This window comes from Apodemus sylvaticus, chromosome 1 (assembly GCF_947179515.1).
Source record: "Apodemus sylvaticus chromosome 1, mApoSyl1.1, whole genome shotgun sequence".
NCBI classification, from domain to species: domain Eukaryota; kingdom Metazoa; phylum Chordata; class Mammalia; order Rodentia; family Muridae; genus Apodemus; species Apodemus sylvaticus.
Genome location: NC_067472.1, coordinates 170521212 through 170546106, shown reverse-complemented (window position 1 = coordinate 170546106; position 24895 = coordinate 170521212). Strand labels below are relative to the sequence as shown.

Sequence of the window (24895 nt, the reverse complement as noted above, 5' to 3'; positions counted from 1 at the left end):
TGGAGAGTCATGTTCCCTTGAGAGCCATGTCTGGACTTGGATGGAGGTGGGTTTCTAAAGGATATTCAGACAGCAGAGGCAGATGAGTGGGAAAGAGTGCTCCTGGAAGGGAGCACAAGCTGTTGGCAAGACAAGAGGCTGGGCAAGTCAAGTCTTTGTAGAGGACAGAACTGTGAACACAGTGCAGCCTGAGGATGAGAGTGTTATATAGTTAGCAATTCAATGTTGTATGAGGGGTCCCTCTCCAGGAATTCTGGAGAGAGATTGGCTGTAAAAAGGAGACAAAGTTCTCACCAAATGGGTCTGCTGCCAGCAAGAGCTGAGACCTCTTTGCCACCCAGGTACCAAGAGACCCCAGGTTAGTCCAGCCCCTGGAGCTACAGTTCACTCACATATACACCAAGATCCTTGCCCTTGAAGAGCTGCTTGAGGGACTTGAGGGTAGGGAAGGCAGCACCTGCTCGGATGCTACTGATCTGCCCCCCCTTCCTCCAGGAAGTCTTCCAAAACAGCCCTAGCCCCTTCTGCCTCCTGAGAACTCCCAGTGCTGGGGATGTGGCGGGTGTCCAAGTGCCGCCTGTGGTGGGGAGAAGGATGCTCAGCGCCAAGGGAGGACTGGTGCTCCTCAAACCCAGCAGCACAGGGCTGACACTTCCTTCCTACTTGCTGCTGCTTTCTCTACCGGCTCCTCTGTGCCAGGACCTCTGTCACACAGGCAGGTGCTTGACAGAGAGAGAAAAAGCCCGAGCTCCACACACCCAGGAAGGACCCGAACAAGGGCCTTCCACTATGTGAGGCTTTGTCCTCCCTGCAATGGGAACCGCGTCCATCAGCTGATTGAAAGGGATGAGTGGTCGCATACATTAAGTATTCATCCCTAGAAGACAGCCGTGATAATAATTGTTATTATTAGTACCGTCATCAGTGTCAATTGCCAGGATGCGGTCAGAAGGCTGGCATTCATCTGAGCAGAGAAAATTGAGTGCAGAGAATTACACAGCAGCCACTGTTCCCCAGAGAGGGCCCGATGAGCATGTCGGTTTGCCTTCTTCGATTTTCCCCCACCAGCCCCCACCATCTGTGAAATGGGTCAGCCATGAATAGCCTTCATACAAAAGGTCGAACAGGTGAGCATTCTGCTTGCTATCAGATCCAGTAGATGATTAGAAAATATGAGTTCATCATCCACTCTCCCCGTCTCTGTTCATCCGAGCCATCCAGCTGCCTGTGGACACATCAGTATGCCCGTTCACCACCCATCCTCTACCCATTTGTCCACACACCCCCTCACCCACCCAGCCCATCCATTCATCCATCCACCTACTCACTATCTTCATTCATCTAATCACCATCCATCCATCTATCTATTCATCCCACACCCGCTCGCCCATCTATTCACCCTTCCACCCATCCTGTCTACCTCTCCACCACCAATCTATCTATTCATCCATTCATCTACACGCTGACTTATCCATCCATCCATTCATACACCCATCCACCTGTCCATTCATCTGTTCATATACCAGTCCACCTAGCCATCTATCCATCCACCCATCTTTCTCCTCACCCATCCATTCTCCACCCATCCATCCTCCTGGCAAAGGTCAGATTCCCTAGGCGATGAGCCTCTCAAGGGTGGGAACAGGACTTAGTAGATTCTGGTTCTAGCCCAACCTCCCAGAACATGGTAATTCTTTTACATCCAAGCATCCATCTCTGAACCTATCCCTCCATCTATTTATATACTGTCTGTCCACTCATCCACCTATCTGGCCCAGGTCTGACCTTTACCCTTTGCTGCCTGTTCCCTTAACCCTGTAGTTATGTACGTGTAGCCCCTGCTGGTGGTCCAGTCCTAGACTGTGTTTCTCTCTCAAGAGTGGGGAGAGAATCTCATAGACTGCTCTGTCCCAAGCCCCCAACAAACAGCAATCCTCACTGCGTTGTGTGCAGTGAGCAGATGAATGAATGCATGACAGATTGAATGAGTGATGGAGCTGTGGATGGATCTCCAGCAGAACTCTGCACAGCTCTGGGCTCAGAACTCTTGACAGGTGGCTGCTGGTTTTGACAGATTGAATGACTCAACCACTGAATGAATAATTGAGTGGCTTGAGCAAATGAAGTTTGATTGGCAGCTCCACATCTTCCATCTTCATCTCTTCCAAGTGCATTTCTTGAGCACCTACTGTGTGCTTGATGCCAGGTGCTGGGGATGGGAGATGAATCAGAGATGGTGCCTGGGCCCAGGGGAAGGGGAAGGAAGCTCTCAGCCTGGCAGATGTTAAAAACTAATATCCTGTGAGATAAGTGCTAGTTTGTAAATAAACACAAGATTCTCCAGGCGCACAGCGGAGTGAACTACTCACTAAGACTTGGATAGTTAAACTTGGTCAGGCACAGGATAAACTAGGGAGCTTGAAAACCACACTATGGCCCTATGCCCCTCGAGGTGGACTGTAGGGAGCATGAAAGCATGCAAAAACATACATGTGTGGCAGCATTAGAACATGCTGTTCTACATGCTTACACACAACACAGCCAGATCGCAAACTGGACTTGCTTTGTTACCCAGTGAGTGATGTTAGCAGTCAGACCCAGACAGACAAGCACTAGGATCTGAAGGCCAGGTTCACGCCCTGCTTGCTCCAGGAACTGGCTTTGCAAGGGATTAGGCACAAATGTTGGCTGCTCTGATCCCATCCTGTAGAATAGGCCTGAATTGCATGCACTTAGGGGGGTTCCTGTGTAGAAGGTGCAATAAAGAGATGCTTTAAAATTGATGTTCAAGGGAGCCAGAGGGGAGTGGAACAGCAGGCCAGTGTAGGTTTGTTCAGGTCAAGACAAGGGCCAGATGACATTCTTCCACTGAGTAAATGTTCCTGGGCAACCCTTGTAGGCTGTGCGGGGTGTCGTGCACCCATGCCTCTGTGTGACCTACCATGGAAGAGAGCAGCTAACACAAAACACGGGATATCTGGCCTACAGTGTTCTGAAGGAAATGGGTTCATACTGGCTTAGAGAGTCAGAGAGAGATAAGGAGATGTGAAGGAGTTCCTGTCAGCACTCAGGCTGAACAAGCAGATCACCATGCATGTGAGGCCAGCATGGGTTGCACAGTTAGTCCAGGCTATCCCAAGACCATGTCTCAGGCAAACAACAAAAGGTGGATCAGTGAGGGAAGAGCTCCCTGAAAAGACGGTGCTTTAGTAAAACTGAAATGAAGCAAGGGTGTGTTGTGTAGAAATCGATGGATGGAGAATTCCAAGCAGCTCTTTCCATCAGTAGGTACAAAGGCCCTTGAGCAGAGCCCTGCCTGTTATGGGAGGAGGTGGCCAGCATGGTTGGAGCAAGGGAGTGTGAGAGTGTTGAGGTGGATAGGTAGGCTAGCCAAGCAGGTTGTTTGGGTGAGGCCGCGCATCATGTCAGAGACCCAGTTTAGCTCAGAGAGTGATGGGGAGTGCTAGGTGATAGATTGGGGGTGTGTATGTCCCCCCATTATCTCCCACCTGGCTTCCTACCCTTCATGTTGTGTGCACTATTCCTTCTAGGTCTGGCAGAGAGTGTAATTAAGGCAGACCTAGGGGACTGGGGATGATGGCTCAGAGCTTTAAAGCACTCACATGCAAGCATAGGGACCTAAGTTCAAATCCCAAGAACCCATGTGAAAACAGGTGCGGTAGCATGAATATGTGATCCCACGTCTCCTGTAGGGAGAAGGCAAGTAGAGACAAAGAACTGCCCCACCCCCCCACCCCACCCCTGCCATGGACCAACTTGCCCGACATAGGCAGATCGGGTCTCAAACAAGGTGGAAAGGAGCATTGTCTTCTGACCTCCACGTGGGCTTCGTCACTCACAGAAGCACATACACACATCACACGCATATCATTCCCACACACAGGCACACAGGCACAAATATAGGCCTGGAATGGAATCTGCGGTCAATCCTTCACCAGTCACATGACCTTGAACGATGCCGAGAGCTTAGCTTCCCCATCTGTGAGATAGGCACAGTGATTTCTGCCAGGCGACTCAGTGAGCTCCCTTCTGAAGCCTGGTGCCCTGCATGCGAGCAGAGCACTCAGAGGTGCTTCTGTCTACACAGGCTACTTAGCCACGTCTGGAGCCCACCTGCCTTAGCAGGAGACACCGGCTGGAACCTGGTGGTAGAGATGAGAGACGCTCAGTACCTCACGGGCTAGAGAGAACAGGATCTAACCCCAGCTCACACCTCTCCTGCTCCAAAATGTCCCTTAGGAAAAGGTTAGCTGCCTCTCCTCAGTGCAGCAGACGTGTAAGGGAAAGGTAGCAGGCAATATTTGTGTCTAATGCCATTCATTTTAACCTGATGTTTCGACAAATATTATCACTTCAGTATGAAATCAGCATAAAATTCCTAGAGACATATTTTTTTGCATCCTAAGTCCTTGAAACTCCATATTTATTTGTGCATTGTATTGAACCCAGAAGTTGCATCTGTCAGACAGGCACTCTACCCTGAGCCAATTCCCTCACTGGCGGACGCTGGGGACTAGAGGCAAGCTCACTAACTAGTTCACGTCTTACTTTTTATCTAGAGACAACATTTCACTAAGTTGCCCACACTGGCCTTGACCTCGTAATCCTCCTGCCTCGACCTCTGAAGTAAATTAGGATGACAGGCGTGAGTCACCAGGCCTAGCTTCCCAGTGCATGTCATGCATATACTCCATCTCTCCTCCAACTGGCCACATTTAAAAAATTGAGCTAGCGACCGTGTCGAGGGGCTGCTGTCCTGGGCAGTGCTGGTTTAGGTCAGAGTATTTCTGAAGTCCCCAGCATCACAGCTATGTTACTCATGCTAACTTACTGCTTATTTTCCTTTCCTCCTGGACCACTGGCTGTCACGCACGCTCAGGAGACCTGTGCCAGGATCCTTCTTTACCGTGGAGCAAACAAGGATGTGAAAAACAACAATGGACAGACCCCCTTCCAGGTCTGCGGTTCTGGGTCCGTCAGCGGCGCAGGGGCTGCGAGGGACGCTGGAAAGGAGACCTTGGTCTGGGAGAAGGGAGAGGGTCGGTCGGTCGGGTCAGTGGTGTGCATGGTGGGCTGATGGGTGCGAGGCAGGGTAGAGGAGGTCAGGATGTCTCCTGTCCTTGCTCTCTGCTCAGCACCTCCCTCACCCCTTCCTGCAGGTGGCTGTGATTGCTGGGAATTTCGAGCTGGGGGAACTGATTCGTAACCATCGGGAACAGGATGTGGGTGAGTGAGGGTTCATATTGGGGATTACAGAGTTGGTGACCTGATTGGAGGGTGTCAGGATGGAACACAGATATCTAAGGAGTGGTAGGGGAATAACTCAGCGCCTCACACCCTCACTGTCTCATCTCTACCTTTCTCTCTCTCTCCCACCACCGCTTGCCCTCTCGGTCCCCACCTGCCTCTGTTTCCCCCATCCTATCTGCCTTCCCCTGACCACCACTGTCCGCTCTCAGTACCCTTCCAGGAGTCCCCCAAGTATGCGGCCCGGCGTCGGGGACCCCCAGGCGCAGGGCTGACTGTACCCCCAGCGCTGCTGCGAGCTAACAGCGATACAAGCATGGCACTGCCTGATTGGATGGTGTTTTCAGCCCCAGGGGCCTCATCCTCTGGGACTCCTGGCCCTACCTCAGGACCCCAGGGCCAGTCACAGCCCTCGGCCCCCAGCACCAAGCTCAGTAGTGGGACCCTTAGAAGTGCCAGCAGCCCCCGAGGTGCCCGGGCACGCTCCCCATCCAGGGGGAGACATCCTGAAGATGCCAAGAGACAACCTCGAGGCCGGCCCAGGTAGGCAGGGTTAAGCCCCGCCCCCAAAACTAGCCATTCTAGCGTCCAGACAGACAGCCCTGCTGCCCACCTTCTGTCCCAAGGGTGGTGGGTCCCACACCTATCCGCAGCTCTAATTGTCTCGTGGGTACAATGAGGGCGTTGGGGGACACCTGGCCTCACTCCTGGCAGGGGTGAGAGAACACTAAAAGTAAAAGTCTGCAACCTATGAGCACAGCAGGGCAGGGGGGAAGAGGAAAGAGCAGGATAGGGGCTTGGGGTCGCATGGACTTTGGAAGCAATGTACAAGGCTGTCCAGGAGGGGAAACGGGGAGCTGAGAGGGCAGGAGAAGGAGATGTTTCATCGGTAAGGATGTCACGAAGAGAGGGAGGCTCACCAGGTGTGTCCCAGGTCCCAAGGAAGTGGAGAAGGCTGGGGACAGTTGGCTGGGGCCTCGAACCTGCCCCAGGAGGAAGCTGGGAGTCACTGAAGGCTCATGAAAGGGAGGGGGGGGTGTATTCAGGAAGCTGAATCAGGCTGTACTCACAGACAGTGGGAGGGGTGGAGCCTTAAACCAGGAGTGTGTGTGGGGGTGCATCTGGTCTCCCAAGGACACCAGAGCTTGGAAAAGCACTCGGCCCCTGTCACCATCCTGACGCTCTGACTTCCTGCCATCAAGGACCCTTGTCCTCCAGAAATGCCCTGTCCCTCCACCCTCCCCTGCTTCTCACAACTTCTGTGTATGCAGCTCCAGCGGGACACCCCGAGATGGGCCGGCTGGGGGAACTGGGGGCTCAGGGGGCCCTGGGGGCTCCCTGGGCAGCAGAGGCCGACGTAGGAAGCTCTATTCAGCGGTCCCCGGACGCTCCTTCATGGCCGTGAAGTCCTACCAGGCACAAGGCGAGGGGGAGATCTCTCTGAGTAAAGGCGAAAAGATCAAAGGTGACAGGGTGGGGCTGGGTGGGGACAGGGTGAGGGGAAGCTCAAGGACCTGTGTCCTATGCACTCTGGGGACTTTAGAGAGCCTGGGAGGAGAGGGAGGCACTGTGTGGGACAAGGGGAACAGAGGAGCTGAGCAGGGCATGGATTGTCACATGCGTGGATGAATGTTTGACTGTGTGTGGGCACATGTGTGTGATGGGGTTTGTACATGTGTGTAGTGTATATGGGAAGGCCAGAGGTTGACATCAGGTGTCTTCCTCAGTCACCTTCCACATTTTTTTTTTTTGAGATAGAGAGTCTGTCACTGAACCCAGAGCTCACTAACTCACCCAAGCTGGCTACCTAGCAAGGGCCAAGAACCCGCCCTTTTCTGCTTTCCTGCTGGGGATTACAGATGCTTGCAGCTGCACCTGGACGTTTACATGGGTTCTGGGGTCCAAATTCAAGTCCTTGTGTTTGCACAGCAGTCCTTCCTCTCCTGGGCCGTTGTTCTCTTGCCTCCTAGAGCCTTTCTTTTTGAGGCAGGGTCTTCTGTTGCCCAAGCTCTTCTCCAACTCACCTAATAGCACAAGTTCACCTTGAGCTTCTGGTTGTCCTGCCTGTACCTCCTGACGGCTGGAATTATGGGTGACCATTTACAGGTCTTTCCTCTGGAAAGCAGTGACTGTAGCACGTAACCTGCAGCCTCCAAAGCATGGGCAGCGTGTGTTCCTGGATAAAGGGGTGCCTTGGAGATAGAAAACCATGCTGAAGGCAGTATAATTCAGAGCAAACAGGGTAACTCTGCCAGATTCTAGTCTGCCCAGCAGCTCTGTGGTGTAGTGGTTGAGCAGCAAGCTGTCCGTACTCAAAGCTTAGCCCCCCCCCCCCCCCCACCACTCATCACCACTTAGAGGAAAGAGTTCTAGAAACCAGCTTCTCTGAGCCTCAGTTTCACTGTCTTTAAAAGGAGACTCTGGGGAGAATCATGAAGCTCACTAAGTCTCTTAGGTCCAGGCTTTGGGTGCTGCATGATAGCTGGCCTCCCTCCGCGTGAGCACTGAGACAGAGCAGAGCCGTCTGGGCAAGCAAGGAGGGGCCTTCAGAGGACTTAGAGATGGGAAGGCCTTCGAGGGTGCTCGTCCTCATCCCGCAAGTTGGATCTTTTGGGGAACTCAGTTGTCTATCTTCTCATAGAAAAGAAGGATAGGAAGATCAATCGTGTGTGTGTGTGTGTGTGTGTGTGTGTGTATGCGACCCACACATGTATCTATTATCTATCATGTCTATGTCTCATGTGCCTTTTAATCTAGGCTACAATCTATTAGATTCATCTATATTATGGACCTATCAATCTCTCATATATCTATAACCTTATTTTATATCTAGCAATCTATGCGTATATCTGTCTTGAGGTAGGGTCTCATGCTGTCACCCAGACTCGCCTTGGCTGTTAACAGTCTTCCTGCCTTAGCCCCCGGAGTGCCGGGATGGTACAGATGGATTAGCAGGATTTGGTTTCAAGCATGCTGTACCATTTATGTAGCAAACTCTTCCACGGTTTCTTTGTATTCCCAGCTACTAGGGTGCCTCAGGTTTCAGGGGTGTCTGGGTGCTTTGTCCATTCAGCTCACGTTCGGTCATCTGGCCTCTCTCCAAACGCCATTTCCTGTCCACTTCCTCATTAAAAACGGTGGGGGTTTTGTTGTTACTGGTTTTTGTTTGTGCGTGCATGCATGTGTGTGTGTGTGTGTGTGTGTGTGTGTGTGTGTGTGTGTGTGTGTGTATGTGTAAATATGTATGGCGTCTCTGCCCATGTGAATGTGGAGGCCACTGTCTGCCTATTTCTTTGTGGCAGAGTCCAGACTGAAAGCCCCTGTAATCCAGACTCCACACATCTCGTCCTACAACTGGGACTATAGGCATTCATTCAGGGGACACCCAGCTTGTTACATGCGTGCCGGGGTCAAGAGGGAATCACATGGAATAGTGAGGGAGGAAGGGAGCACCTGCATAGCCAGCAGAAGCAGCCAGACCATCCAAGCCAACCCTGGAAGAGTGGGATGAGAGATGTCACAGCTGGAGGCCTTCACACCCATATCCACTATTTTTTAAGTCATAGTTTCAGTTTATATGTATGCATGCTTTGTCTATAGGAATGTATGTGTGCCACGTTCATGCCCAGTGCTTTTAAAGTCAAAAGAGGGCATCCGACCCCCTGGAACTGAAGTTACTGATGGTTGTCAGCCACCATGTGGATGTGGAGAATAGAACCTGGATCCTTTGCAAGAGCAGCCAGTGTTTTTTAACCTCTGAGCCTTCTAGCTCTCCAAGCCCCACCTCCCTGTTTGTTTCAGACAAGGTATCACAAGGTAGCTAACTGGGGACTCACTGTGTAGACCAGGTTGTTTTTAGACTTGTAGTAATCCTCCTGTATCAGCCTCTGGAATGCCAGGGTTAAAGGCACATGCCCCCATGCCCTGCCTCTTCTGTCCCCTTGATCACTGTAGGTGTTCTTCGAAGGGCTGCTAATCTGGAAGCTCTTCTACGGCAGGAACTTCATGGGTTGTGTCCAACTGTGTCTGTCCTGGTACTTGACACTTGGTCAGCACTCAGTAGGTGTTTTGTGAGGAAATGATTGACCTCAAGGCCAAGAAGTCAGGCATGGGAGGAGCAACTGAGAGCTCAGATCCCTGGATGCCCTACTGTCTACCCTCATCGATGACCTGGCGCTTGCGCTCGAGTCACTGCCCCACACCTTCAGGGGAAGGGGCAGGTGGGTAGGGAGAAGGGTCGAGGAGCCTTATGGCAACATGTGTGTGTGTGTGTGTGTGTGTGTGTGTGTGTGTGTGTGTGTGTATAACTATGTATACAGTTGTGTGCTTATGCATGTAGAATGGTGGTGTTCCTCGGGGCCAGTGCTCCTTGCTTTATTGGGGCAGGGTCTCTCCACCCTGGAACTGTAAGTAGGCTGTGCTGGCTGCCCTGCACGCCCAGCAGTCTGCTTGGCTCTACCTCCCCAGCAGTGAGACTGCAGTGTGCACTGCTATGTCCAGCTTTCTCCGTGCTTCTAGGGACTGAACTCTGATCCTCAGGCTTGGGAGGCAGGTACTTCATCTACTAAACTGCATTCCCAGCCCTTCAGCTTTGTTTTTTATTTTTTTGCAGTAGTTAGAATCGAGGAGGCAAGCATTCCACCATTAAGCCACGCCCCTAGCCCTTCACTGGGGGACTCTAGGCAGGGGCTCCACCACTGAGCCACGCCCCCAGCCCCTCACAGGGCCACTCTAGGCAGGGGCTCTACCACTGAGCCACGCCCCCAGCCCCTCACTGGGGGATTCTAGGCAGGGGCTCTACCACTGAGCCACGCCCTCAGCCCCTCACTGGGGGATTCTAGGCAGGGGCTCTACCACTGAGCCACGCCCCCAGCCCCTCACTGGGGGATTCTAGGCAGGGGCTCTACCACTGAGCCACATTCCTAGCCTTCACTTTTTTTTGTTTGTCTGTTTGTTTTTTGCTTTTTTTTTTTTTTTTTTTTTTTTTTTTTGGATTTGGTTTTTTCGAGACAGGGTTTCTCTATGTAGCCCTGGCTATCCTGGAACTCGCTCTGTAGACCAGGCTGGCCTCAAACTCAGAAATCCCGTCTGCTTCTGCCTCTCAGAGTGCTGGGATTACAGGTGTGCGCCACCACCGCCCGGCTAAGCCTTCACTTTTTCATTCCAAGACAGCGTCTCACTAAGTCACAAAGATTAGCTTTGTAATACAGGCATCTCTTAAATTTTCAATCCTCCTGCCTCGGCCTCTTGAGATGCTAAGGATGACTGGCCTGTGCTACCAGCCCCAGCTTGCCTCCAGCTTTTTTACCCAGAAGGAGTTGGAGAAAACACTGGAGCTACAGAAGAGACAGCGTGTCTGTTGCTGTTAGCACCATTCTCCAGATAAGGCTCCAGGCACACCCTAGCTACCCAAAGCTTTGTTCCTAGAATTACACAGGCTTGGGTTCAAATCCTGCCCTGCCAGTGATTACTCGCCTTGTGATCTGGGGCAAATGGCAAGTGGCGTTAGCTCTCTGCGCCCCAGTGTCCTTGTCACTAAGTCTCCATTCCCAGACTTCTGGTCTGGGGTGAGCTCTCAGTGCCCTTGCTGTCAACACCGGGTACAGAACAGGATGGTGATGGGGCTCAACACAGGTCCACTGACGGGCTGCCGGTGTTACTGCTTAGAGCAGTCGGAGGGGGGATGCAAAGAGAGCGTGCAAGGGGGCAGAGTGGGGAGGAGCCGGGCAGAGACTTCAGGGAGCAGCAGGGGTAGCAGTGGGCACAGCTGTCTCCAGAACGGCCACCTGAGCCGCAGGCTTTGGGGGCTTAAGGAAACACTCCACTAGGTTGTGGGTGGTAACCAGAGGGGGCAGGGACCAAGGGAGGGCCATGCCACAGAACCCAGTCTGCTCCCCAAATCCACCTGATATGCTCCTCCTGTGTTAAGAAAGTTCACATGCAAGAATGCCCCGACTTGGCTCCCCAGCATGGGTTCCCCCATTTCCCAGACCTTCTGTCATTTTGCTTTGAGACAGGGTCTCTTGCAGCTCAGACTGGCTTTGAACTATCAAGTACTGAGAATGACATTAAAGTCCTCATCCCTCTGCCTCCAAACCTGGGGGGTTTAGGTGCGTACCACCACAACAGTTTTGTTTTGTTTGGAGTTCTGAGTGTGATATATGCAGACTTTTGTACAGGTGCACATATTCAGAGGGCAGAGGAAGGGCTCTGGGTCTCCTGCCGTATCACTGTCTGACTTATTGCCTTAAGACAGGGTCTCTCACTGGGCTTGGAGCCAGGCTAGTCCTCAGCAAACCCCAGTGATCCTTCTGTTTCCTAACAGCAGTGTTAAAGTTGGGTGTGGCCACACTCAGTTTTTGTTTGACCATAGCTGCTGCATCCAAACTCTGGTCCTTAGTGTTGTACAGTAAGCATCCTCACCCACTGAGTCATCTCACCACATCCTACCCTAAGTTTTTGTTTTGATTTTTGATAGGGTCTTGTGATAGCTAGCCCAGGCTAGCCTTGAAATCACATATACAACTCCTGCACCAGATTTTTCTTTTTAAGTTTTTGTTTTGTTTTGTTTTGTTTTTTGTTTTGTTTTTGGTTTTTTATGTTGTGTGTATGAACCTTTTGCCTCTGTGTGTGTGTGTGTGTTTGCACCATTTGTAAGCTCCTGGAGCTGAAACCACAGACACTTGTGAACTGCCATGTGTTTGCTGGGAATCAAATCCTGGTCCTCTGGAAGGGCAATCTGTGCTCTTAACTGCTGCTGAGCCATGAGTTCAGCCCTCGCGCTTCACATGTCTTAAGGATGCCTTTGGGTATTGGGACAACGACACAGTGCGCACCAAGTGTGTTGGGAGCAAAGAGAAGCCTAGAGACCTCACAACAGGCCTGACGTTCAGCTGTTAGGGGCTTAGCTAGCACACAGAGCTCTGGGTTCGATCCCCAGCTCCACATAAACTGGGTGAGGGGTGCATGATGTTCAAAGTCATAAGTGAATTTGAGGCCGACCGACAATACATGAGAACTTGTCTCAAAAATATAGTGGGGCAGGGGAGGAGGAAGACGAAGAGAAGAGGAGGAGGGGGAAGAGAGGAGGGGGAGAGAGAGGAGGGGGGGAAGAGAGGAAAAAGGAAAGAAAATTTAAAAAGACAGCTTAAAACATTTCCCTGTTCCCACTGTCCCATCCAGTGCTCAGCATCGGGGAAGGAGGCTTCTGGGAAGGCCAGGTCAAAGGTCGAGTTGGCTGGTTCCCTTCTGACTGCCTAGAAGAGGTGGCAAACCGTTCCCAGGAGGGAAGACAAGGTAACAAGGACCCTTCTCCCTCACACCCTACAATCTCCTTATCCCTCCGGCCCCGCCCGATAGGAGTGGGGTGCAGAAGTCTGGGAGTAGGCTTTGCTGTTTACAAAGTGAGGGACCAAGGCTTTATGTCCCCGCAGAGAGCCGAAGTGACAAGGCAAAAAGACTCTTCAGGCATTACACAGTGGGCTCTTACGACAGCTTCGATGCCCCAAGGTAAATGTCCTCACACCCTTAGGTGCCCCGCCTCTCCCAGCTCCCTGCACACTGCACGCTTTAAGCCTGTTTCTCTTCTTGGTCAACTTGGAAGCCAGGAGAAGGCAGAAATCTGTTAACCTAACAGCCCAGTCCCAAATCTGCCTCTGGCAGCCACTGAGACCATCTAGTGTGGGCTGGGTGTGTCTGGGGCCCTGGGTTCTTGTGTGTGGGGTAGTTAGAAGCCCCATCCTCCTTCCTGTTTCCCTGTCTGTGTGCAGTCTCATACTGTTGGACATATGTACGTCCTGTATGTCATAACAGTGGGGGGGTGGGGCAGGTGGAACCACCAGGACCCCATGGGTGGGGACAGAGAGAGGGGCACACTGACACCTGTCCCCTCCTTGGCTGCTGGCTGACTTGCTTCTGAAGTCTGATCGATGGGATTGACTCAGGGAGGTGAGAGGGGCGGGGTAGGGTGGGGAGTGGGCCAGGATGGGGTGCTCGGATATGGGGGATAAGAATGTTTGTGTGCATGACCAGAGCTGAGGGGCTCCCAGCGTGGGGGCGTGTCTATACCAGTGTGCATGACGCATCCGCGTGCATGCATGGGCAGAAAGCCCTTAATCGGATCACTGTAAATAACCCTAACGAAGGCTGTGTGCCGCAGCCCTCGGTGCATATGGGTACATTTGTGTCGGTGTTGACTGCGTGGCTGGCTTTGCAACATGTGCGCTTCTCTGACTGTGGGCAAGCACTGCCAGAGATGTCCATGTGTCTGCTCACACGTGAACAGGTGACAGATCTCTCTACACACCCCGTGTCACTGTGCGTTCTTTGGTGGCCCCAGCGTGCGAATGTCTTTTCTTCTGATTGGTCTAAAATTCAGAACCTGGAATGCTGAGGGAGGGAAGGACAGAGGAGGGGATGAATCCAGGGCCACAGGGCTGTGCTCTGGGGAAGGAATGTCATAATCCAAGGTCTCACTGATGACACCCTCCTCTGCCACCCCATCCCACCCCAATCCAGGGAAGGGTCTCCCTGTTCACAGTATCCCTCCATTAAATGTATCCAAACCTGTGTCTGTGTTCTGGCCAGTGGGGGAAAGGTCTGGGTTGGGGGAGGAGGAAAGAATGGGTGGTTGTCAGGGTGCGGCTTGGGTGCCAGTCACCCTGTGCCCCAGGGTCTGAAGCAAATCATCTTATGCCTGTATGTCTCTGGCTCTGGGTCCTGGGTGAGTATGGAGGCTCCCTCTACCCCGTCAGCCTCTCTTTGGGGTTCTCACCTTGGCCTGCCTGGTCTTGCACAGGTGTCATTCTCTCCAAAGACTGAGTGGGGAGGGGTCTCTTCAACCCCAGACCCATCCTCTCTTCTTTATTACGATCCTGTCTTGAAGCCTTGCCATCTCTGTCCGTTTCCCTCCTCTCCTGGGGCTGAGGTCTATCCAAGCCCGCTCCGGTCATGGTCATACCTTCTTCCCTCAGCTCTACCTGACCCAGTCTGCAGGGGCCCTGCTCACCTGCCCACACCTTGCACCGTATTGTTGTTGGTCCCTAGCATCTCAGCGGGAGCTGAGCCCTGATTGTGTGTGTACCTACCCCACAGAGTGTGCTGCCATGTGCCTCTGCACTCCTCCGCCTGGGGGTTGCTGTGGGGTCCACGGCTCTCTAATGAGTTGTGATGTATGTGTCCCCTCACTACTCTCTGTTTTAGTGTTCTGGGTCCCAGTTGAATGTCTTGGCTCCCCCCCCCCAAACCCTCCCCTGCACCCTGCCTTTCCCTACTATTTTGGGAATGAGTTGTGTGTCTGTCTGCGCTGAGGGTGGGCTGTTAGCCCTCTCTTGGGGAAGGGGTCTACCTCTCTCACCCTTGGGTGTCCCTTGTCCTGAAAGTGTGGTTCTGTCTGTCTGCGCGTCCCCGCACGCGATGGCGTGCCATCTTATGTGATGTGTGGCGCTGCGTCCTTCTCCCCGCGCTCCCGCTCTCTGGCTCGCGCTCTCTCTGCACCTGCGCGGAGAGGACTCTGGAAAAGGGGGGAGTATGGATGGGGGGGGGACAGACCGGAAGTGACTCCCTCCCCCTCCCCAAGCCCTGCCCCTCCCCCTCCTCCCGCCAAAGGGGCCCCTGCGTTACCCTCCCCCGCCCGTCCCCCCTCCGTCCGGCTGCCCAGCGCAGGACGCCAAGGGGTTAACGCGGGGCCGCTGCCTCCTCTGGAGCTGTCCGCGGTGCTGGAGCCTCAGCCATGCGCTGTCCCCCGCGCGCCCCCCGCGGCATGTGAGCCCCCCGGGGCTGCCCGCCCTCCCGAGGGGGGGTGCGCGCCCCCTCCCCCGGGCCCCTCCCCCCTCCCGGCGCGGGTCAGCATGAGGCGGGGCCTGGGGGCCCGGACACGGGGGTTCAGCCGAGCGGGGACGCGGCGGCGGCGGCGACGGCGGCCGCGGTGGTGGCGGGGGCGGCCCGGATCGGGACCCGGGCCGGGGCCGGGGCCGCGGTGGCGATGGCTTTGTCTGCAGTCGGGGGTGGCCCCGGTGGGGGCGCCCTGCCCCAGCCGCCCCCTGCGCTATCCTCCAGCTGGCCCGCGCTGGGGCCCCGGAGGCGCAGCGTCTGGTACATTTACAGGTAACGGCGCACCGCCCGCTCGTCCCCCGCAAGACCCTCCGTGCGTTTAGGGCTCCCCGACCTGTCCCGTATCCTCTTCGTAGCTTCCCTTCCCTAGGCCTGAGCCCTTCCAGACCCTCTCTCAGCAGCTCAGCAACCCGGCTCTCCTCCACCTCCCTTCTTCCTGTGCTTCAGACGCTGCTCCAGGGCCTCTTCTGCTATCACCAAGACTTTTGCCTCCCCTCGAATCCCCACGAAAGGACCCCACTACAGCTATGCTCTGCAACCCACTCTTGCCCTTTCTGGCACCCCTAACTCCCCTACACTAAGGAGTACTTCCCCAGGGCCCCCAAACAGATACCCTAGGCCCCCATCCCTCCAACCCTCCGCATCCCCGCCCCTCTTCCTAGAGTCAGCAAGTCCCCCCATTCATACCCCTGTCTCCCATTCACAGTCTGTCCCCCCACACACACACCTCCATCACACAGGCATCCCGCCCCCGGCCTTCCCTCCCCTTCTCTTTTTCCGCTGCGTGTCACTGTGCGGCTGTGCGTGTGTCAATGATGTGTGTGCGTATGACCGCCTGCGTGTGTGAGAGACAGACAGAAATGGGGAGGCTGTGGGCTCCCAGCCCACCCCCAACCTATGTCCATCTGTGTGTCCCTGCGTGGGGGTGTCTGTCTCTGTGTGACTTGGAGCCATAGCGAGGCTGTCTGGGGATTGTGTGCGTATGTGCGCCTGTGTGTGTCTGTGTGCGTGCGCGCACACGTGTGTGATAGAGTGCATCTGTCCCAGAGACTGCGGCTGTGTTTCCTCCCAACACCCAGCCTCCTAGGCCTGGCCTGCCCCCTCTTCCCCTCCCCCCCCCGTTTGCTCTGTGTTTCTGTCCCCGCGTGCCCTGCTCCATGCCCTCCCCAGGAGTCTGTGCATGGGGAGGATCGACCCTGGACCTCGAGGTTCTGCCCTCTGCGGGGATGGGGGCACGTGGGCTGAACCTCGCCAAGCTTCTGCATGGGGCTCTGGCACGTGCCTGTGTGCTGTTCTCAGCATGGGGACAGGGGCTGCCTTTCTTGCATGCGGGGGCCCTGTGCAGGCCGTGGAGAGGCCCGCCGAGATGGGAACACAGGGAGGGAACGAGGACTGGAGAATGCACTGTGGATGGCAGGCGGCTCCAGGCTGTGGTATCCTGAGTGGGCAAGAGGGACCTGGGGTGGGGGCGGGGAGCGGTCGCGCCGCAGTCTCCATGAGGGAACCAGCAAGCCCTGGAGACCTTCTCTGGGACACGGCGGCATGGCCTGGGGAAGGACATGGTGCCAGCTCCTCATGGGCAGGTAGTCTGCACCGCGAACGAACGGTGGTGCTGAGTGGACTCAGAGGGAGCGCGGGGGTGGGGGTGCAAAGGGGGTTGCTTGGTAGAGGGGAAATGGGACGCGTGGGTGCTGGAGAGGGGTTGGGTAATGGCGTTTGCGGGTTCTGGGTGCCAAGAAAGGTGCTGGGGTGAGAATGGAAGACCGGCGGTAGGAAGAGGATTGGGGGGCGGGGACCCAGCCGGCATCTCAGCCTGGTGTATGCAAGGAATGTGAGCAGAAGAGGCTGCTAGGAAAACCTGCATGCTGGTCGGCAGGGCAGGGCAAGCATCGCATCCCCAAAGGAGAAAGAGCTGTCCGTAGTGGGCAGGCAGTGTGAAAGGAACGTGGGTGTTATTGGGGGACACCATGAGCTTCTCTGTACAAGGGACACGAGAATGTGGAAGGCTGAGGGCCAGGAATTTAAGAGAGGAGGCAGGCAGGGGTGAGGAGGTGGCAGGCATATGAAGAGGTCACTTAGAAGGGACAACTGGGTGCAGGAATGGTCTCCTGGTATATCATACCTTATGGGCACCCTCAGACTGGCTGGCTGATGGCACAGTTTTGTGAGACATGGGAATACAGGATGGTGTGCAGGAAGGAGGCTCACAGGGAGGAAAGATGGAGGTAACGGCAGGAAGCTGAGAGACAGGAGAGCAAGTAGGACATTTGGAGATGAGGGGGTCCGACATCTAGCAGGGGCATGCACAGTGTGAGTTGTGGAAATAGACACTTCTGCAGTATGCTGGGCTCCATATGAGAGGGTCCTGTGGTAATGGGGGGGGGGTGTACTGGGGGTCTGTGGCTTGTGGGGGGCTGGGGAACCCAGCTTGTGGTCTTGACAATTCTAGCTGGTGTGAGATCATGAGAAGACCCCTGCTCTGTGCCTCAGTTAACCTAAACCTCAGTTAGCATTAAAGATGGGAACACTCACAGTCCCATCCAGGCGTGTTGTAATGACTTAAATGTTAAATGACCAAAACAGTGGAGGGGATCCATTGTGTGACTGGCAGAAGTTAGGATAAACTCCAGAGGCTGGAGGGACAGCTGGGGGTTGTCTTAGTCAGGGTCTCACAACTGCTGTAATAAAACACCATGGCCAAGAGGCAAGATGGGGAGGAAAGGGTTTATTCGATTTACACTTCCACATTACCGTTCATCACTGTGGGAAGTCAGGATAAGAACTCAAGCAGAGAAGAATCCTGGGGGCAGGAGCTGATGCAGAGGCCATGGGGGGAGGGGAGCTGCTTACTGACCTGCTTCCCATACCTTGTTCAGCCTGCTTTCTTATAGAATCCAGGACCTTTAGCTCAGGGATGCCCCCCTACCGTGGGCTGGGCCCTCTCCCATCAATAATTAATTATGAAATGACCAGGTTCCCTCCTTTCAGGTAACTCTAGTTTGTGACATAAGACAAACCAGCACAGGGGTCCCCTGCTGAACTTTGGGGTAAACCATGTGGCTGAGGTATTTAGGTAGTGTGACATGGAAGGAATTCTAGCTGCCGTTACCCAGATATTTTTTTGGATATTAAAGAATGTTATCTATTAGCTGAGCAGAGCAGTGCACACCTTGAATTCTAGCATTTGGGAGGCAGAGGCAGACAGATGGGGAGGCAGAGGAAGGCAGATAGATCTTTGTGAGTTCAAGGCCAATCTTGTATATGCAGTGAGTTCCAGGTCAGCCAGAGCTACATAGTGAGTCCTATCTGGAAAACAAACAAAATGATACTGTCTGCATCTCTGCAGAGTTTCTTAACCTTTCTGTGCCTGACTTATTCACCTGTAAAATGGGAATAAATGGTATTTATGTCTTCTTCCGGCTCTGAGGAGGGGGTAACCCAGTGGGCCTCTTATGAAGGGTTTTTGATGCTGCCAGGCCAGCAGCAAGCACTTGGCCTCAGCACTCGAGCAAGAGGCTGCCTGTGTCTGAGGACAAGGACTCGGGGTGTCCGAGGCATGTGTGTGGAGCTGGGGCTGAAAGAGATGGCAGAGCTTGGTGTGGTGCCTCACATCTGTCACCCAAACGCTAGGCAGGCTGAGTCAAGAGGATTGTAATGAGTTGTAGACCGGCCTGGGCTGGAGAGAGAGAGACAGAGACAGAGAGACAGACAGAGAGGCAGAGACAGAGAGAGACAGAGATCTCAGAACATGGGCAAGGTGAGGGTGGCAGGCAGGCATGAATGGCGGAAGTGACTTTGCCTTGGTGGGATATAAAGGGGAGCCTGAAGGGCACTGTGGCCTCCTGGGAAGGTTCCTGGGAATGTGAAGAAGGTGTCAGAGTAGTAAAGGACATAAAGAGGTTGTCACAGTGTGTCAGGACGAGGCTACCACAGAACACACAGTCAGAGCCAAGCTTCCTCAGCCTTCCCCACCCCCCAGCCTCCTTAGACCCATTTCTCCCATCTGCCATCGCCCTTTCTTTCTTCAGCACTTCAGTCTTCTTCCAATATCTGCTCCATGCAGTTCAAAGACTACTGGGGGCAATTGGGGAGGGCTGAGGGAGAGGAGGTGGAAACCTGTGGACAGGTTTATTGGCAAAAGTGCAGAGGCTGGAGCATTCCTCTGTGTGCATGCATGATGTGGTACTCATTAAGTACCGCACGGAGGGAGGGAGGCAGCACTGGGCTTGTGCAGAGCACTCACTGCTGTTCGGATGCATGGCTTTTACCGTGGAAGCTGTGGGGGTCATGGGAACTTGGACGCTGATGGAGGGAGGTGGCACCTCAGTGCAGTAGGCACACAATTAGGTGATATTCCCGTGTGCTGGAGGGTACTCAGAGGGCATGTAATGGGAATACACTGATATCAGAGTGAGGGGGAGTCAGGATCGGGGCAGGCTGGGATGTGTGGAGGTGTCACTGAAATATACTGGAGTACTTGTGGAGGGCTGCTAGCTGAATGTGTGGGGGTGGGTAATTGGGGGAGCCTGCGTGGATATTATTGGAGTAGCTTAAAGCCATATGATCCAACTGCAACCAAGGGGAGGAGTGTCTGAGCGTTGCTGCGGCACAGAGAGCGCATGGCACCACACCGGCCCTGGGTTCTAGATGTTATCAGAGACCCCTGCTGCCGTCAGTTTGGTTCTGGGAACACCCGGTGTTCTATGGTATCCAGGCTTGGGGACCTGGCTTGAGGTAGAGCAGTTTAGGTGTCCCTGTCCATACTGGAAGGAACCATGGAATGGCTGTGGCTTGCTGAGGGGTAGAGTGGTGATCCAGGATCTGAGGCTGTGCTACGGCCAGCCTGAGCAAGCATGGGAATGAGGGCTGTGATTGGAGTTTTATCCATTTTCTCTGTGTTTACGGTTTGTGTCCTACTGGGATGCACTGGTGAGGTGTATAAGGCTTCAGAACTGATACCATATTCAGGAGGATTGATGTTTAGTTTTTTTCCACTGCTAGAGATGGAACCTAGGGCCTTACTGCTTGCTAGGCAGGGGCTCTACCATAGATCTAAACCAGCCCCTCACTGGTGGCTTCTAGGCAGAGGCTGTACCACTAAGCCACACCCCCAGCCCCTCACTGGTGGCTTCTAGGCAGAGGCTCTACCACTGAGCCATGCCCCCAGCCCCTCACTGGGGGATTCTAGGCAGGGGCTCTACCATAGATCCAAACCCCAGCCCCCCTCTGGGGATTCTAGGCAGGTGCTCTACCACTGAGCCACGCCCCCAGCCCCTCATTGGGGGATTCTAGGCAGGGGCTCTATCACTGAGCCACGCCCCCAGCCCCTCATTAGGGGATTCTAGGCAGGGGCTCTATCACTGAGCCACGCCCCCAGCCCCTCCCTGGGTCTCTGGACAAGGGCTTTACTGTGGAGCTACATCCCTAGTTCTCTTTTGCGTTATTTTGAGACAGAACATCCCTAAGTTGCTTAGACTGATCTTGAACTTTGGAAGATACTTTCTCAGCAGCCCCCTCCAGCAGCTGGACTGGCAGGCTTGCATCACCAGGACTGGTCATTGGTGTGTGACACCATGTGTGAGTCGTGTCAGGGATGCAGCAGTCAGCACTGTCCACCAGGACTTTCTATAAGTGACAGGAATGTTCTGTGTCAGTGCCATCACTGGGAACATCGTGTGGCCATCATAACCGAGGAACCAACACTTTAAATTTAATCCTGATTAATGTTGATAAAAATAGTCATGTGCAACTAGCAGCCGTCATACCGGACAGGCTGATGTAAACATTCTTTTGGTTGGCTTAGGGCCTCTGGAGTGTTCCCATAGTAAAGGAATGAGATGTGTTAGTACATTGGCTCTCTTAATACCTCGGCCTAGGGACATGGGGTGGGCTCTGTGCTGCCAAACGCTGTGTGTGCAGCGCCACACGCAGGCACTGTAGTGTGCAGTGTTCTGACCTCCCCTACAGTCTCTTTAGGCGAGGCCCCATGATGGACCTGGAAACTGAAGCACAAAAGGTTAAAGTCATAGGCTCAAGGTCACAGGCAGGAAGCTGCCAGCCAGGACCCAAGCAGGGCTGTGGCGGTTCAGAGCCTCTTCTGCCCACCCCACTGGATGCCTGGTGTATCGTGGGCTCAGCAGCAGCCCTGCTGAATGGATGGGTGGATGGATTCACGGAAGGATGAATGAGGAAAGAGTGGGTGGTAACAAGAGCACCCCGGGCTTTGAGGGGGTGTCTTGAGCATAAGTACAGACTGGATGGGGTGAGAGGAACTGCAGTGAATGGTCTATAAGCAGGGGCTGGGGTGCCCCGTGATGGTGACGGGGTGGAGCACCAACTCTGTGCCTCATGAGCCTTTCTCCACCCCCACCCCCTCCTGCCTCCTGCCAGTGATTACATCATCAAGGAGAAGACAGTCTTACTGCAGAAGAAGGACAGTGAGGGGTTCGGGTTCGTGCTCCGGGGGGCCAAGGGTGAGTGTTGGCCAGGGAGGGGGGTGGGAGATCCTCTGACCCAAAAGGCAGGGCCTGGATAGGGAGGATGGAGAAAGAGAAGGGACCCCACACATACCCTTAAGCCCACCCATTGCCCCACCCTGGGGTGCTGGTCCCTCAGCTCCAGTGAGTCCTCTGTGACTTGGGTCTGAGCCCCATCCCCTGCTCGGCCTCTCCACCCCCTCCCCTCCGACCCCGCCGGCTCCTCCCCGTCTGCAGCGCAGACCCCCATCGAGGAATTCACCCCCACCCCGGCCTTCCCGGCGCTGCAGTACCTCGAGTCTGTGGACGAGGGTGGCGTGGCATGGCGGGCTGGACTACGAATGGGAGACTTCCTCATCGAGGTGAGCCCCGGCCACATTGTCCTCCTGGGGCCCCTGGTGACAACCCCTAAGTCCACGAGCTGTGTGCCACTTCTGGTCGCCCCTTCAGTCTGTGGGATCACCCACACCTCGCCAGCAACTCTTCCTAGACCCTTGAGAGGTGCTCATGCTGGGTGCGGGGGCTCACACCTGCCGTTCCAGCTAGTCCTCCCAGGACCTCTGCCACCACCACTAGTTCAAGACCAGCCAGGGCCACCTCGTGAGTTCAGGCCAGCCTGGGCTACAGAGTATAACTGTACCTAAAGATAAACATTTTAAAAAGCATCATAGAATTGCCCCCCAACATAGGCAGTACAAGGACATGAAAGGTGCAGAGGTGACTGGGTGTGCACAGGCTAGCCCAGTCCTGGAGATGTGGGGATTCCATAGAAACACGGAGGGGAGAGGGTGGAGTAGGAGGTCACAGCTGGGGACTCTAGATCTACAAAGCTTCTATCCTTCCTTCACAACACAGGTGAACGGACAGAATGTAGTAAAGGTTGGCCACCGTCAGGTAGTCAACATGATCCGACAGGGAGGCAACACGCTGATGGTCAAGGTGGTGATGGTGACCAGACACCCAGACATGGACGAGGCTGTCCACAAGAAAGGTACTTCTTCACAGCTGTGTCCTTAGCTCGGTCAGTAGAGCGAGCACCGGCCTGGCTCACACAGAGCCTGGGTTCCTTCCCCAGACCTGCAGGAAAGGGCATTTTGGTGCACACCTGCAATCCTACCATCTAGGTAGAGGCAGGAGGATCACAAGTCCAAGGTCATCCTGAGGTACTTAGTAAGTCTGAGCTAGCCAAGACTTCAGGAGACTTGGTCTTAAAATGAAGGAGCTTTTTGGCCATCTGTGGAGCCGGGCCTGGGTACCCCACTGCCACCAAAGTGAGGCTCTCAGGGCTACTCTTCCAACTCCCACCAGGCCCTCCTTTCCCCTCGAGGCCTACCTGTTCAGAACCTTTCTGGGGAGAAACTGAGGCAGAGAGGGCTCAGCATGCTGGGGTGCTGTTCTCAGAGTTCTGGACGCACAATGAAAGGAGTGGGTGTGGAGGGGTCTCCTCCCTGCAACACTGATACCTCCCGCCCACCCCGCCTTTCCAGCATCCCAGCAAGCTAAGCGGCTCCCGCCCCCAGCCATCTCCCTGCGTTCCAAGTCCATGACCTCAGAGCTGGAGGAAATGGGTGAGCCTGTGGGGTGGGGCCGGCCGAGGGTCAGGGGCGGCCAGGGGCCAGGGGCTGGACCACCCTTGACTTTGTCAGTGTTGTTAGTCACGAGGGGTCCTTGTCCTCCTCCTGTCCCGCCCCTCCCCCATGTCCTTGGGCCAGATTCCGTGGCCTGCCTGTGTGTCACTGGGAAGTTTTTTGAGAGTCTCCTCTCTGCCCTCTCGTATCTCTGTTTCTCTGTCCTGGGTCTCTGGGGGTCTGTATGTGTCCTTCTGCCATCCTCTCCTTTTGCCCCCTCCCCTCCTTCTGCCGGCTCCCTCAACCCACAGAGAAAGGTTAGCTGCTCCTTGCAGGCTGAGTCTCACAACCTGGGGCGGGTCTCATTTCCCCTGACCTGGGGCTACTTGGGCAGGTGACTGACTATGCCACACCCCCGGGCCCTAGGGAGGTGGGTATTCCAAAGAGGGGACCCCTCGCGCCCCCTGACGTCCTAACTCTTGACTCCTCTGCTGTCTGCCCCTGGGCTAGTCTCCCCCTGGAAGAAGAAAATTGGTGAGTGGGTTCAGGTCTGGTGGGAGGGTCCCAGTCTCCCAACCCCAGCGGCGGCGGCGGATTTACCCTTCCCCCCACCCCGCCCCTCACCGCCCCCACCTCGCGCTGGCCACGCCTGCTGGTCCACACCTGCTGGCCATGCCCTCTGCAGGGGGACCCTTGAGCTTCATCCCGCCCCTTTGCCCACAGAATACGAGCAACAGCCTGCAGCAGTGCCCAGCATGGAGAAAAAGCGGACTGTATATCAGATGGCACTCAGTAAGAAGCCGCGGCATGGCTCCCCGATGCCCCCGTCCCCACGCCTCTGGGGACGCTGCATGCCTTTCTGCCCTCCTCCTGCCCGTGAGCTCAGCACTCAGGGTCCTGGAACCCCGGGCACTTCATGCCATCACGGTGCTACCTACTCTCCTGTGCTCTGTCATCCCTGGGCTGTGCCTGCTGGGCTGGTGTCTCCACACAGAGACAGGGACAGGACCACGTGAGCTCTGTCCCCTGCCCCGAGGCAACCAGGTCTCTAGCAGGCAGGGCGACTTTCACTTTCACCTTCTCTGACCGTCCTCACTTCCCCACAGACAAACTGGATGAGATCTTGGCTGCAGCTCAGCAGACCATCAGCGCGAGTGAGAGTCCTGGACCTGGTGGCCTCGCATCCCTGGGCAAGCACCGGCCCAAAGGATTCTTTGCCACTGAGGTAGGTAACCTGGTGTGGGAAGAAAACTGAGGGAAGACTCCCAAATGTCTTTTACATCTCTGAGTTCTAGACCCCCTTCCGCCCTATTCTGAGGATCTCTCTCTCTCTCTCTCTCTCTCTCTCTCTCTCTCTCTCACACACACACACACACATACACATCATCATCATCATCATCTTCTTCTTCCTCTTCCTCTTCCTCCTCCTCCTCCTCCATTCTGTTTGACTATTTGTTTTATGACAGAGTTTCTCTGTGTAGCCTTACCTGGGCTGCCCTGGAACTCACTCTATAGACCAGGCTGGCCTTGAACTCAGATCCGCCTGCCTCTGCCTCCAGAGTGCTGGGATTTGTGTGTGTGCCAACGCCACCGGCTCCCCCTCCATTCTTGACACCTCTGCTTCCCATGTTGAGCCTCATCCCCCCTCTTCCCTTCCCACCGTAGGGATCCACATAAGACAAAATGATGCTACCAAGATGTGGCAGGAGGGTCGAGATGTGGCGGGAGGGTCCATGCTTCCCGTCCCAGATC

At 54.8% G+C, this 24895-nt stretch overlaps 1 protein-coding gene across 1 annotated transcript in view; it reads left to right on the top strand.

Moving 5' to 3' along the window:
- Shank1 (SH3 and multiple ankyrin repeat domains 1) overlaps positions 1-24895 on the top strand; it is a 49627-nt gene that overhangs the window by 10476 nt on the left and 14256 nt on the right. Inside the window, exons 9-20 of the mRNA XM_052164419.1 lie at positions 4901-4978; positions 5181-5247; positions 5481-5811; positions 6540-6733; positions 12451-12564; positions 12702-12777; positions 21490-21572; positions 21813-21937; positions 22431-22566; positions 23063-23143; positions 23867-23935; positions 24250-24368. Coding sequence (XP_052020379.1) covers positions 4901-4978; positions 5181-5247; positions 5481-5811; positions 6540-6733; positions 12451-12564; positions 12702-12777; positions 21490-21572; positions 21813-21937; positions 22431-22566; positions 23063-23143; positions 23867-23935; positions 24250-24368 — 1473 coding nt within the window. The remainder of the gene's footprint in view (positions 1-4900; positions 4979-5180; positions 5248-5480; positions 5812-6539; positions 6734-12450; positions 12565-12701; positions 12778-21489; positions 21573-21812; positions 21938-22430; positions 22567-23062; positions 23144-23866; positions 23936-24249; positions 24369-24895) is intronic.